This window comes from Passer montanus, unplaced genomic scaffold, assembly GCF_014805655.1.
Source record: "Passer montanus isolate IOZ18808 unplaced genomic scaffold, ASM1480565v1 scaffold78, whole genome shotgun sequence".
NCBI classification, from domain to species: Eukaryota; Metazoa; Chordata; class Aves; order Passeriformes; family Passeridae; genus Passer; species Passer montanus.
Window position 1 is genome coordinate 590,698 of NW_024373034.1, and position 14,649 is coordinate 605,346.

Consider the following 14,649-nt stretch of genomic DNA (forward strand, 5'->3'; position numbering starts at 1 on the left):
CTTGGGGAATGGAATTGTTGCTGTGACTTGGAGTCTTTGGATGCTGGAAGGAGGGACCTTCTTAGCAAGACGAGAGGAGATGGGTTTTGTGTCTGCTAATTTAAGTTTTTGCTTATATTACTAGGAAAAAAAAGTCCCGTTACTCAGACTAGTGTGCATTTTTGTGCTTCTGGCTCTTTTAAAATGCTCAATATTTCATTGTCTCTGGAGTCTGGTTTGAGGAACATGTTCTAGATGGTCCAGGGGAAGGTGATGGAATGAGATGATCTTTAGGGTCCTCTCCAGTCCAAACCATTCTATGGTTTAAGGTGCGTTTTTTGAGTAATAAATTGCTATAAATGTAAAGAGCATTAAAGACCCCTGTGATAAAATCTGGTTATTTCCAAAGAGTTTGGGCACTTCCCTGACTAGAAATGAACATCAGACGATGGCAAATTGTGAGCACTGGTGTAATAGAAATGTAGTTTGTCACATACTTTATATGGATATTTAACAAGAATAGCTGTTTGATTTAGCTGAAGAATATAATGAGAATCATGACCTTACCTGTCTAGTGAAGTTTCAGACATACTCATATCAAATGAGACTTTAATCAGAAAAAATTCCTTTATCATAATAGGGAAATAAACTGGAGATGAGTCAGTGGTAGATTTCATCTTGAAATTTGTCACAAATTCCTGGAAAAACATGAGGAGACCACTTGTGTCTGTTTCAGTTCTTCAAGTTTAAGAGGGGGTTAAATATTTCCCTGTCTGATATGATTTTCTATTTTTAATCTACACATTCTTTCAGGCAGTGACTGTCTCTGGCTGTGCCTCACTCAGTCTGCAGAAGACTGAATGAAAATCCCAAATGTAAGCCCTTCTGACTGACTGGCAGCACAACTGGACTATTTTTAATGACAGAAGATCAATATTAGTGTGTTTTTGCAGGTTCTTTCTGCCCTGCTGGTTTTTAGGGTCATTTAGTAGCATTTCTGAGATGGAATCATTCTTACAGGACGGGATCTCAAATAGCTTTAAAACAAGAAAAGGATGTGTTTGTCCCCTGAAATTAAGTCTGAAAGAACATGTGGTCAGTTTAGTGACACTGTGTTTAGCTACACCTACATTTCTCTAAATAAAAAATATTACTTTTATGTTGTGTGTGACCATTTTATCCCTTAAGTTATCAGTGACTGTTCATCCAGTCTTGTAGAAGAGAGTCAGATAAATCCTGTTTTTAAGTGCCAGAATTGGTGCACAAGAAGCACACTGTAATTTTGCTGAACTTGTGTCTTCAGATTAGTATTAATTTTGGCTTCACATCCACTATTCCTTTGTCTTTCCATGTCATCAAAGTTGTCCTTGAAGAATAAATAAGCATACCTGGATTTGCTGGGGAAATAAGTGGGGTTTTCCTGTGTAGGGCCAGAAGTTGGACTTAGTAGTTTTTGTGAGTCCCTTCCAACTTAGGATATTCTGTGAGAAAATGTTTATGTGTGGGAAAAAAAAAAATCAAAATCGATGTGGTTTTATTTTTTCTTTTAGAAACAACCAAGCCCCAGGTTCCTGTATTGTGCTGAAAATACATGAAATATAAATTTGTTTGCTGCTTGTATGGGAAGAAAAGGGCATCTGGATGGCTTTGTTGGCTGGCTGTATCCACATGGAGTGTTTAGAGAGCTCCAGTAATTGGCCCCATTTGCTTGGAGAGGGAGCCAAGTACATTTAAGCCATCCTGGGGCAGGAAGTGGGAATTAATGTGCAGCGTTTCTCATCCTGTGGTTGGAATTTTGCTGTTGGGAAGCAAGCTTTTTTTTTTTTCTTTTTCAGAAAAAAAACAACTTTTGCTGCCTTTGAGAAAACTAAAATGCAGATTTTCCAGTGTTGTGTGAGGACGGTGGTACTTTGGATATTTATTATAAGAGCATTTCATTCCTGTGCTGGGGGCGGGTGCTGGAGGAGCAGCCGAGGCTCCGGTGGCGGCAGCGGGGGCGCAGGGGCTGGAGTGAAATGACATCTGGATTTGTCAGTGTGCATTTTTAACAGGATTTTCCTGTCTTTCCACCGCCTCTAAGCCAAGGGCACATCACTGGGTAAGCAGAGCACAGAGTGAATCGTTGGATTTTTGTTTCAGAAACCCGACATGAGGCACTCCAGAGGCAGCATTGACCGGGAGGACGGAGGTCTCCAGGGCCCTGTAAGTGTGGGGGATCTTTTCCACTCTCCCAGCTCTTCCTCCAGTTTATGGTAGAACATGCTGTACACTGTCTTGTGGGGTGGGAGATGATTTAAAGGTTTTGCTAAACGTTTCCACTATTACTACATGGTGGTACAGCTTTCCAAGAGGCTCAGCTTCTGTGGCAACTGCAGCCACAGCAAAGCGGTTCCTGCAGCAGTTTGGGGGATTTGGGTTTTGTTGGTTGTTTTTGGTTTTTTCCCCTTGAAGCTGTTCTTGAAACAAATATTAAAATGTTACAGCAATTTCCAAGTGCTCATGTACTGTAGAATTTGGCCTTTTATTTAAAAATGGGGATTGTTTTCTGCAAGTTCTGTCAACAGGAAGCAGGATTAAAGTAACTTTTGCTGTTGTTTAAATATCTGAAGGGTTTTCTCACAAGGAATGTAAATGTTGCTGTTGTATTACCCAGAAATCTGTTTGGGGTAAATGATCCACTATGAAACAATTGGAATAAACCCCAGAGCCATTCCTTTATTCCCAGACAGCAGCTGCAGCTCGGGTGTTCTTTCTTAGTGGCTTAACTCCTGTCTGTTTAACTAAAACCATCTCTTCAATTGTTGAATTGCCATTGGAATCTCTGGATCATCCTGTTGGAAAAGAGGGATTAGGCTAGGCATTGCTAATGATACAAACCTGGTGATTCATCCACTGTTTCTCCCCAGGAAAGTAGTGGATATTTAAAATCCATCCTCCTCTTTCATTTGAGATGGAATTGTAAACTCCTGCTTTGGCTTTAGCATTTTTTCACTTTTTAAGAATTCAGGAATTCTTCCTGCATTTGCAGCCAACACAGTCATGAATGAGTGTATCAGTGACACACTGCAGCACAGTCTCTGGAGACATTCATGTCTGGAAGCTCCTAAGATTTTTTCCATTAATTTGGAGAAGATTCTTAGTTAGTGTTAGGCCTTGGCTGTTGTTGCATCTTTATATAAGAGCAAGAAAAGTGGTGCTGCATTTTGTGCTGCTCATGAAGATGCTTTGAGATGCCCAGGAGATTTTCAGGTTGTGTCACAGGTTACAGGTTCCAAACTGTTTCAAGTCCTGTCTGCTCAGATGAGGTGGTCCAATATCACACCCCATTTGAAAGAGTGAGGAAAACACTTCATGGTCATTAACACAATGGGTTTAAAAAGAGACTCTATTTCATGGTAACCACATTTCTAGTCACAGAATTTGATCTTGTCATTCTCAATAGATTCAGAACATAACTCTGACTTCATTTGCAGTGGGAGATGCTTAATGCTGCTGTGAGTCAATTTGAGTTTGTGACTGAGAGGATGAGAAACTGGGCAGTGATACAAATGAGAAGTTACCACCCACATTTTGGCAGTTCCTGTCTGATCACATTCTTTTGACCTGTACTTTCAATACGCAATTTTGTGGAAGTAAAAATGCAAGAATTCTTTTTGTGGGATACCATTCTTCTGCCTCTCTCTTGCTCTCTTTCTTTTCCCTTGGGGTTATCAGACTTGAAATATTTAGGTTAGCAGCACAAATCAAAGGTAATGACATGATTGAATACCTCTACATCATGTCCCTGTTTATGAGGTGACCAGCCTCATAGAGCAACAGACCAGTGTCATTTCTGGTTCTCCTGTTGTTGTTGACATTTTTTAAAAGCCCTTCTTGTGGTGCTGTCCAGCTGAAACTGCAGTCAGGCTTTGTCAGCACCAGTTCTCTCCCTGCAGTGGCAAAAAGCATCTCTGTAGGGATGCCACCTGTCCCTGTTTCCAAAGTCTGTACACTTCCATTGTCCACCTAAGTTCTAGAAGATCCCTGCTCTGCCAGGCCCTTTTCTGCCCTGCCTGCTTGATTTCCGGCACTCTGGAATTGTGCTCTTTAAAGATTGCTCTTAAAAATCACCTGGCATCCATGGACTCCAGTTCTTTCGAAAGCAGATTCCCAGAGGACCTCACTATTTCCTGGAAAGCACCCAAAGTCCACTCTCTCCATAGCCAAGGTGTTGCTGAAATTTTTTTCCTACCTCCAACAATTTGAAACTCAACTCCTTTGTAGATGCCATGACTGAGGCAGCCACTGCTCAGCACTTGGCCCATGAGTCCCTCTCTGTTTACAAACAACAATTCCAGGAATCACCTTTCCCAGTCAGCTTCTTAATACCTGCACCAAGAAGTTACTTTCACAGGAATTTCCTGGACCTCTTTGTTTCCACTATATGATATTCCCAGTTGAATTTTGGGAAGTTAAAATTACCCCTGAGGGCCAGGGCAGTTGACACAGAGATATTCCTTAATACTTAATAAGAAATTCTTCCAAGTGGATGAGCAAATGGGGCTTGACTAAGATCTTTTCAACAAAACCAAAAAGCAAACCAGCTTTGAAGTGTGTTCCCATTACAGAACTGTTCAGCAGGAAGTTCTGGAGTCTCTTTGTTGTGTTGTCATTTCTCCTTCACCACCATGACCTCTGCAGTTGGATCTGTGGACACAGACTGAAAATGCCTGTGACTGTCTCACCACCTTTGAGTAATAAGGAAGGATGAACTGCAGTGTGGAGGCCAGGGCTATTGTGAGCAGCACAAAATACATGCAAATTCTTTTATTGCTCTGTAAGTAATAGACCTGTAGTGAGGGACTGATGATGGTGAATTGGGATGTATTTTCAGCTGGTGGGAAATGTGCTGAGAGCTGGCTGCTCTTGGCGTTTAAGATTGAGATAGTGCTGATGAAAGATTTTGCAAGATATTGCAAGCACTGCAGTAACTGCTTTATATGTTTATTTTATTTTATAGGCTGGTAACCAGCACATATATCAGCCTGTGGGAAAACCAGGTAAGCAGTAAATGCAGATACTGACACTCTGAGTACTTTATTACAAGTCTTGTAGCAGCAGTAGTCAACAAAAGTTCATGGCAGTATTTCCATACAGAGTGGATTCAGTTCCAGGTACTACACATTGATGTTTGTGTCCTGTGTGTTCAGGGTCCTCATGCAGGCCCCAGACATGCAGTCAGCAAAGCCAAGGAAGTGTTTAGATCAACAAGCAGGAAATGTCTAGAGGAAGCTGAGTCAGAGTGGGAATTCACCCAGGGTGGAGTTCAGACATGTCAAACAGCAGTAGACACCTAAAATTGGGTTTCTCAGTCTCAAAAGTGAATCACACAACTTGCTGCTGGGAAGAAGTCCAGTTTCCCAGATACACACAGCATGTTGGCACCAGGGATGACACCATCTCGGGGCTGAGGTAGCTGTGCCCAGAGCAGCACACTTACCCCACAAAAGGAGTTTCAAATATTTAACTAAAACAATCCTGCGCTCATAAAGTGCAGCTCCCACAAACAGTGCATTTACTGCAGGACACCTAAAGATGTCCCATCTCTGGCAGAGAAGAGCACATGCAGAAGGGTGCCAGGTGCATCTGACACGTTGCTGCTCTAAAAACACAATTTTTTTGTCGAGCAGATCACGCAGCTCCGCCAAAGAAGCCTCCGCGCCCCGGAGCCCCCGGGCACCTGGGCAGCCTCGCCAGCCTCAACAGCCCCGTGGACAGCTACAACGAGGGTGTGAAGGTAGGGGAAACACCCCCCAGGAAATGGAACATTACCAGGGCCATGTGAAATAGCCCCAGCAAATCAAACATGACAGCACTGAGGTGGTTTGGTGTTCCTGAAGTACAGACCGTGGAAAGCAAAGGGGACCAAAGTTCATGAGTAAATAATGTCATGGGGTAAACAGGCTCTGGCAGCTCTCCAGGGGAGTGGGGAGGGAACTCAGGTTCTCCTGGCTGTCATTTAGTGTGCTCCTCACGTAGAACCCTGCCCAGGTGAGCTTATTTCTAGTTTGAAATGGTGAGGTGCAAATGGACCCAGCTCCCTCTTGAGCAGGATGGAGCATGGCCAGGGATCTCAGTTGCTCAGATGGTACAAAGTCTCCTGTCCTTGCTCCCAGGAGGTGAGACCTCTCCTGCAGTGCTCAAAAAGCTCTTGCTGCCGCACCAGGGCTCCTCAAACCCTACCAGCTCTGGGGAGCAAGGGAAGAGGGGAAATGGGCTGTCTGATCTGGGAGTGAGATATTTCCTGATGTGTTATTTCATTTCCTATAAATAGCAATAAAGCCAAAACTGAAACCTGACAGTGGTTTTGTAGCAGAGGTGCTGCTGCAGGGTGCAGTGTCCTGCCCCTGCTGCAATTGGTGTCCACAGAACTGCTCCCAAGGATGTCAGGCACTCCCAAAATCATCCCTTTGTGTGCTGTTTCCTGCCTGTGGGACTCTGCCACCTTTCTAATCTCCAGGAAACAGCCCTGCCAGGCCTGTAGTAAAGAACAGGAATCCATGGTGTGGCGGCCACAGCAGTTGGGATGACTGACTCTTATTTTAGTTGATTTAAGGAAAAACAGAAAAAGCCCAGTTCATCTGAACATGAAATTCAGAACCTGCCACCAAGAGCAGTGTGTTCAGCACAATTTGATCCCAGCCACTGCCAGCCTGGCTCACTCCTGCTCATGTTCTGGGATTATTGGAATGTTTAAGCATCAGTGTAAATAGCCAGCAGTGGTGAATTTGAGGAGGATTATTTATTATAAACTGATGCCAGTGCTTTACGAGCTGCCAAGCCTCAGAAAACATAAAAAAGCAGTAACAGATGTGTTACTGCTTCTCCAAACTCGGCTTCTCCAAAATTTCCTTTCTAAATGCTGATGCTGGAACATGAAAAAATGTTTTTGAAATACAGACTTCTGACAACAAACAAACCTGAGCAGTCATAGACATCAGTAGTGACAAGTGAACAGGATTTGTGTACTAAATAGCTCTTTGAGTAGGAAAGAAGGGCTGATTTTGTTTTCATCTGTCAAAATTTTCTTGGAATTGGATTGTTTTAAGCCCCTTGAAGAAAACAGCCCATTACTTTTTGGCATAGCTTTGTTAATGGTTGCAGTCCTTAACTGAAGATGCTTCTAGGGTTCATTTCAGACTCCTTTTTCTGTACACCCAGTTCAGACTCCCTTTTCAGGGAGAGCTCAGGTGAAGAGGATTGGAATTTGCTGCCCTTGGGAGCCTTCAGGGCAGGCTCCAGAGAGCTCCTGGGGGAGGCAGAGTCAGCCAGTTCCTCAAAGAAACTCAGAATTCTGCAGAATAGAGGTGTGGATACTGGGGATAAACAAATAGAAACCAAGGACTAAGAAATACAATGTCCACAGTCTTAAAAGGTTGGGTCTGTGGAGTTCTATGGGTTGGGAATAATCTGGAATGGGTTCTTGGTATTTTCTGGCCATGGCTGTGATGAGTTCTTGTGAACAAGTCCTGCACAGTTAAACAGCCATGTGTTTCCCATCATGACTTACCTAAACAAAAAGTTTCATAAAGATTAATACAAAATTTTATTAAACACATAAGTCCTGGACTGTTTGTGCAGAGGGACCAGCAGCTCTGGTCTGTCCCTGTCTGTCCAGTGTTCCCAGGACAGGTTTCCCAGGCCCTCGCTCCACTCACCACTCTGCTGCTCGCCACACTGGCTTGCTCCTGTCCAGCTTTGCATGATCTCCTGCCCGTGTGTTGAGTCAGGAGGAAGCATGGGGTGCATGGCAAACCCTTCCACTGCCCACAGGGGTGCACAGCAGCTCTTCTGTCACACAGGGCCCAGAGCTAACACGAGTGGCTGCCGGTTCTGGTGAGGATGCGTTTTTGTTGCAGGCTTTTTAACTGGTCTCCGATTGCTGCACATGTTTTGGGTTTGTTTTTTTTTGTTTTTGTGGGTTTTTTTTCCTGCTGAGTTTTATTAATATTGTTTTTCTTTTTTTCCCTTCTTTTGGTAAATTTCTTTAACCTCCCCCCACATTCTGCTCAACCATAGCCATGGAGGGTAAGCAGTGCGTGAGCGTGTGTGTACGTGCCCTATTCCAAAATGTCTTTGCATGTGACTTTGCCAAATGACTGTTTTAACTTCTTGATTGCTGAAACTGATTCGAATCACAGCCTTTCCCTGCTGATTGAGGCAATTACAGTGTTCTTTTTCCTAAGGTATTTTCTGATCAGTGCACTAGATTGAATCTCTGTAATAGCTGTTGGTATCCACTTAATGAAATGCTGCAAAATGGAATCACCGTGTACTGAATCCTGCACTCCTTCCTTAGAGAAAGTCTCACCAAAACATTCCATAGTTTCCTCAGGGCAGTGGATCAGGGGCTTGCAGTGAAACATTTCTGGAGCTGGGAGCAGTCCTGAGAGCCAGCAGTAACCCAGTGGAGGGAGCTGAAGCGCCATGAACCATCTCAGATCCAGGAAGAAATCAGGAATTTTTAAACTTTCTGTTCACATTGAGTTGTGCTTGAGCATCCCATTGTAGGGAATAGCAGCAGGAAATTGGGATGCTTGGTAGTTTTAAAGTTCTGAGATACTGAGGACCTTACAAAGGATGTTTGCAAAGTTTATTTCATATCAGACCTGGGATTAATTCAGTTGTCTTGGATTTAACTCCAGATATATCTGACTTGTTGGAAGTTTTACTTGAGTGAAGACCAGATGAGTTACGAGTTTTTTTGTGATCTCTTGGAAATCAACTGTCTAAAAGCATTCCATGTTTCCCTGGTGACACCATTTTTTTAACCTGCTGTTAGATTTCCACTAACAAAAGAATAATGTCATGGAATCATGGAATAGTTTGGCTTGGAAGGATGATCTCGTTCTAGTTCTCTCTTTAAAATGTCAGTATGTTACTGTGTGCTCTGACATTATTTTGGAGCACAAAAAGCCCTTCTGAAACGAGGGACCTTTTGCTCTCACAGTGGAACTTGAACCACTGAGACATGTTAAGTACTCAATACTCTCATGCCTCAAATTATTCCCTTCTCTGTTGAGTGTTACACTGGAAGCTCTTCAACTGGTAAAAGTTGCCCAGTGTAATTTCAGAGATCAGGTTCAGTCAGAAGAACTAAAAGAACCTTCCTTCAGTCGCAGCGTGCTCGGCCAGCTCAGGGCAGCAGCGGTTTCTTCAGGGAAACCCTGGTAAAAGTTGCCCAGTGTAATTTCAGAGATCAGGTTTAGTCAGAAGAACTAAAAGAACCTTCCTTCAGTCCCAGCGCGCTCGGCCAGCTCAGGGCAGCAGCGGGGCCGGGCGGGGCAGTGGGAGCCCGGGGCAGCCGAGCCCTTCCCGGCTGGGAAGCGGCCGAGCCCCATCTGCTGGGGACGGCAGGTCCAGCAGCCCCTCTCTGCTTGCAGATTCAGCCGCAGGAGATCAGCCCTCCTCCCACGGCCAACCTGGACCGCTCCAATGACAAAGTCTACGAGAACGTCACGGGGCTGGTGAAGGCGGTGATAGAAATGTCCAGTAAGATCCAGCCGGCCCCGCCCGAGGAGTACGTGCCCATGGTGAAGGTACGGGGGCAATGCCTCAAGTCGGGGTGTATTTCTGCCCTGAATGAGGTCTTCAAGTGATGTAGGAGAAATTTGCTGGAAAGCTGGAAGTAGAAAAGCTGTTTGTGTTCATGGGGTGGGTGATTTGTGGTCAGATGTTGGAGTTTTGAATTCCATGCCTGGTATTGTGGACAGCACTGCTTCATGCCCAGCTTGCCTGTGCTTGTCCAAGGTCCTGAGTAGTGTCCTGTCTTCTCCACATTTTCACTTTTTATGAGAAAAACTTGTTCTTAATCCTTTGGCATCTTGTTTTGATGGTGATAGACACAATTGCAGGTGGGATTTTGAAGTGCCTTAGGCATGTTCCAACTCTCTCCTTATCCAGATGAGCAATTAAATGTATCCACTGCCTCTTGCACTCCTCGAATTCTCTCATCCATTTCTTCCAGGTCTTTGAAATTTATTTCTTTAATCTTTTTTTCTTAGGAGGTTGGTTTGGCACTAAGAACTTTACTGGCAACAGTAGATGAGACCCTCCCAGTGCTCCCTGCAAGCACCCACAGAGAGGTACGTGGAGCTCTGCTTGCCTGGTGCTCAGCCACTGCCTTCCCAGTCAGCCTCAGCCCACTGGGACAGGTTTTGGTGCTCCCTTATTGGCACAGGCACACCTTTTGGCTCCCTGAGCAGTCTCAACTCCTGGGTTATAATTCTGCATTAAATGAATTTCATTAAAATTGCTGCATGAACTTAGGCTTGGTATTAGTGAGGATTCTTAAACTGGATATAGGTGTCACCCATAGGAAGGTGACATAAACCCCAGTATGCCACAGCAGGGAATCAGCTGAGGGTTAATTCTTAGTGCAGATGTCACCTGTCATTTGCTTGCACACTAAGTCATCGAAGAGGAATTGAGCAGAGCTTGGTACAGCTGGAAGGTTGTCTGTAGTTCTGGATGAGGAGTGACTGAGAGCTTTCATTGAAGTTCATAATTAAAACAGTTTCCCTCCAAAACCCTGAATGAGTGTGGTACAATGGTTCTGTAAGTGCCATCTCAGAGGTTCACGCTGACTTAGCCGTGTGCTTAAGTAACTTGTATCTGCCTTCTTGTTTCATTTTTTAGAGCTGCTTCTATACTTTGGAGCTGCTTCAGTAGTAAAAAGAGTAAAGCTAACAAGAGCCTGAAAACCCATTACAGGCTGTTCATGCCAAGTTGTGGTTTAAAATCCACTACTTGGGTCTTGGTGCTGTTTAACAGTGGGTGGCTCAGCAGGTGCCAAACTCCATCTGCTGCTCCCCGTGGTGCCCTCAGCCCAGCTCAGTCAGAAATCAGGCAGGGGCTGTGGCTCTGGGGCATTGCTGTGAGTGCAGTGTTCCAAACCCCCAGGGCTGACAGGGTTGTCTCGTTGCAGATTGAGATGGCACAGAAGCTGCTGAACTCGGACCTGGCCGAGCTCATCAACAAGATGAAGCTGGCCCAGCAGTACGTCATGACCAGCCTGCAGCAGGAGTACAAGAAGCAAATGCTGACGGCTGCTCATGCCCTGGCTGTGGATGCCAAAAACCTGCTGGATGTTATCGATCAAGCCAGACTGAAAATCAGCCAGTCCAGACCGCACTAAGCACTGAGGGAGGAGCGTCATCAGCCTCGGAGTTCTGCTTGCAGGACGTTCCTTCACCTTCCACCAGCAGTGAGGATTAACCCAGTGCAGTCCTGGCCTTCCAGCGCCTCTGACTTCAGCAGACCTGACCGAGCCCTCGGGTTCTCTCATTGCAACAGTTTAACCAAGCCCCTCTGGTGGAGCCGAGCTGGGATTGAGGCCGAGGCATTATCAGCAGATGAGGTTTGTACAGGAGCCCTCGGGCGCTCACAGCTGGGGCACAGGGCAGGTCACTCCATGCATGGGACACGCTTCGCACTGAGCTGCCACCATTGAGCTGCCCCCGGGGCACGGTCTCGGAGCCAAAACTCTTGGAGCAGCAGATGGGAGAAAGATATTGTGAAGTGAAGAATTCGGGGAAACCTCAGGGCTGAGAATTCTTGCCCACAGTATATGAACTATCCAGACTGGAATTTTTTTTATTAGAACACTTACGTCGCAATATGCTAATCACGATTTACAGAGAAAGAATAAAAAGCTATATTTTCAAGACTTCAGTCATTTCAAGACAAACTAAAGCCCTCTTCATCTTCCTGCCTTTTACTTTTACGTGACTGTGTGAAGCATTTGTTTGGAAATAGCTGTAGGACACAACTGAACACTCGTCTTTTTCACCAGGATAACGTGCCAGTTCTTTTGTAGCAATGTTGTTTTCCTTGGAAGTGAAAATGCTGCTTTGTACCAGAGCAATTCAGAGCTGCATTTAGAGGAGATCTGTAACCATTCATGTCCCCCATTTTTATATAATTTATAAAGACAGATTAAAGCCATGATGACTATTTTAAACCCATTGTAGTTAACTAACCCATCCTTTTGTCTATCTTGCCTGGGAGGAGTTACAGTAGAGAATGTAATTAGATTTTCCTTGGTTTTCCAGTTATGCCATCTGTTCTGTTAAAATAAAAACCACACTCCCTTTTTGCTGTTGAGGGATATAAATTATTCTCAGGAAGAATATAATGAACTGTACAGTTACTTTGACCTATTAAAAAGGTGTTACCAGTGAAACTCTGACTCTTTATTTCATGTGTGTGCACTGCAAAAGAATTCTTCCCTGGGTACCTGTGTCTTTCTAAATATGAGTTGGTAATACAAATACCTACCATCCTAAAGTTGTTACCTAAATGTAAAAGGTGGGACAGTGCAGAGTCCATCAGTGTTTGTGGAACAATCCCCCTCCAGATCTTTGGGATTCTACACCTTGAATTGTGTAATGCCTCAAATGCTTTGGAATACCCACTTGGAACACAGCCCTTACCTTGTTCAACTGCTCTGGAAAAGCAGTTTCTGAACTTCCTGTTCAGAAGTTACGGAATTTTATGGAGCTCTTTCCCAGCGCAGTGTTACATCACCTCCCACACCACTTTTCTGGCCAGGTAAATGCATTCTGTACCTTTCACAACCTCAGCCCTTCACCTGAGAACTGCAGCCTTTTCCCCCCTGTGAAAAGCCTCAGGCCTTGCTGTGCCACAGCTGCCCCTGCACAGGTGCCACGGGAGCTGCACTGCTGCTGGATGCAGAGGTGTCACAGCACCAGCAGCAGCCCAGCCTCAGCCCTGCTGCTGAACAGGACCCAATCCTGCAGCTCCAGGCTGTCACCACACCCCCTGCCTGCTGGGATTTCATTCCTCCCTCTGTCCAGAAGCTCTGGGTGCCTTTTAGAGCTTTAACTGTTCTTGTGAAACACCCAAAAACTGAGTAAAGCCTCAGCTGAACACTCATGACAGCAGTTTCAGGAGCTGCAGGTAACTTGGGCACCCTCCACAAACATCCACCTGAGACACAAGTACAAGCACATGTTCTTTATTACAGGCTGGTACAAAACTAATTAGTCAAAAAGACCAAAGCCCATATCATCATCAGATTCCTCTGATTCTTCCTTCTTTTCCTCTTCTTTCTTCTCTTCAGCTGGAAAAGAAATTACATAGAATTTATCAATTTTATCAGCTCATAGAAGTCAGTTGTCACAAAAGGTGTCACATGCAATGACCAACATCAAGCATGAATCCCTGAGCAGTCCTAACAAGCTAAACCAGCAGCCCAAGAACAGTGTTTGTACTATCAGCAAAGTGGTTTTGCGACTTCAGAATTCATTTATATCAAACCCAAAAAACTTTAGGAGGAGCTGCTGATGCTCTGTATGATGACACACAGGAAAAGCAGTTTTAATTCTGAGAGAACACTGATTCCGTACACTGACTTCATGTGCAACGCCAGCCTTTCTCAAGGGGAGGGCGTGCTCTGCTCAAGAGCACTCACACACTGCATGGCAGCAACCACATGCAACAGCTCCTATAACATCCCTGCAAGTGTTGGATGGGGCTCTGAACAGCCCAGTCTGGAGCACGGTGTCCCTGCCCTCGGCAGGAGATTGGAAAGAGATGCCTTTAACCCTCCCAGCCCAAGTCATTCCACGGATCGCGTTCCCGCGCCTCGCTCGGACGCGGCCGCCACTTACCGGGGGCGGCTCCGCCGGCGGGCGCGGCCCCACCCGCGGGCGCGGCGGCAGCCGGAGCCCCTCCGCCGCCCGCTCCCACGTTACAGATCAGGCTCCCGATGTCAATGTTCGCCAGCGCCTGCGGAGAACGAGAAGCGGCAGCGAAGCCTGGTTAACACGGGCAGAGGTGTGCCGGGGAGCCCCACACGCCGCCCCTGCCCGGCCCGCGGCCGCTCTCGCCCACCTTGGCGAAAAGCCCCGGCCAGAAAGGCTCCACGTTCACTCCGGCTGCCTTGATGAGCGCGTTGATCTTGTCCTCCTGCAACGAGACAGCGGCGCTCAGAGCCCGCCCGGCGCGGCCCGGCGCGGGCCCTCAGGCGGCCATGCCGCGCGGCCGCCGCCATCTTGTGCGGCCGCACTCACCGTCACGGTGACCTCGTCGTCGTGCAGGATGAGGGCGGAGTAGATGCAGGCGAGCTCGGAGACGGAGGCCATGGCGGGGCGCGGTGCTGGTCGCCGGTGGTTCGGCCTTAGCTTCGTACGAAGGACTCAGCACCTTGGGCCGCCGCGGAGCGAAAGGGGCCGGGCGCGGCGGCGCGGATTTATAAGGCGGTGCGCGTTGCGTCACCCGTGACGTCACCCCGTGACCCGCCGCGCATGGCAGGTGCCCGCGCGCGCTCCCTCCCTCACGCTCCGCCGTCCCTCACCGCCCTCACGGAATAATTCACCCCTGAAAACGAGAGCCTTGCTGGGCGCCGGGTCCGGCCCTCCCCAGCCGTGCCCCCGAGTGCCGCATCCCCACGGCTTTTGTATCCCTGCAGGGGTGCGGGCTCCACCACCGCCCTGGGTGAAAACTGGTGGGGCCGTTTTCCCAGGATCCGACCTGAACCTCCCTGGCGCAGCTTGAGGGACCCAAGCCCTCCTCCCTCACAACTACTTCAGATACCACTGCCTCGCTAAAACATTCCATTTTCTGTATGTAATAAAACAGAAAAGGTGTAGAATAAGCCCTTGGTAC

General features: G+C 46.6%; 2 protein-coding genes across 19 annotated transcripts in view; one reads left to right on the plus strand and one right to left on the minus strand.

The window, feature by feature from the left end:
* PTK2 (protein tyrosine kinase 2) overlaps window positions 1-12,202 on the plus strand; it is a 188,926-nt gene extending 176,724 nt beyond the window's left edge. For 10 of the 18 annotated variants that reach the window (XM_039731528.1, XM_039731525.1, XM_039731526.1 and 7 more), the window contains 7 exons: window positions 2,119-2,181; window positions 4,979-5,018; window positions 5,649-5,755; window positions 8,038-8,046; window positions 9,402-9,557; window positions 10,023-10,103; window positions 10,946-11,155. In XM_039731528.1, the coding sequence (XP_039587462.1) occupies window positions 2,119-2,181; window positions 4,979-5,018; window positions 5,649-5,755; window positions 8,038-8,046; window positions 9,402-9,557; window positions 10,023-10,103; window positions 10,946-11,155 (666 nt within the window). Of the gene's footprint in view, window positions 1-2,118; window positions 2,182-4,978; window positions 5,019-5,648; window positions 5,756-8,037; window positions 8,047-9,401; window positions 9,558-10,022; window positions 10,104-10,945 lie in introns of all 18 variants that reach the window. The other 8 variants (XM_039731513.1, XM_039731516.1, XM_039731531.1 and 5 more) reach the window with 3 other exon arrangements.
* Window positions 12,203-12,981: 779 nt separating this feature from the next.
* Window positions 12,982-14,238, minus strand: RPLP1 (ribosomal protein lateral stalk subunit P1). Its single transcript, XM_039731532.1, has 4 exons — window positions 14,055-14,238; window positions 13,876-13,950; window positions 13,653-13,770; window positions 12,982-13,102 (listed from the first exon to the last, which is right to left on the minus strand). The coding sequence occupies exons 1-4, from the start codon at window positions 14,124-14,126 to the stop codon at window positions 13,023-13,025; spliced, it is 345 nt and encodes a 114-aa protein (XP_039587466.1). The 5' UTR covers window positions 14,127-14,238; the 3' UTR covers window positions 12,982-13,022.
* Window positions 14,239-14,649: the final 411 nt, after the last annotated feature.

Coding starts and splice junctions, on each gene's coding strand:
- RPLP1 (XM_039731532.1), bottom strand. CDS start 14,126: ATGGCCTCCGTCTCCGAGCTCGCCTGCATCTACTCCGCCCTCATCCTG. Junction 13,951..14,054: donor ACGACGAGGTCACCGTGACG/GTGAGTGCGGCC, acceptor GTCTCGTTGCAG/GAGGACAAGATCAACGCGCT. Junction 13,771..13,875: donor GGCCGGGGCTTTTCGCCAAG/GTGGGCGAGAGC, acceptor CGTTCTCCGCAG/GCGCTGGCGAACATTGACAT.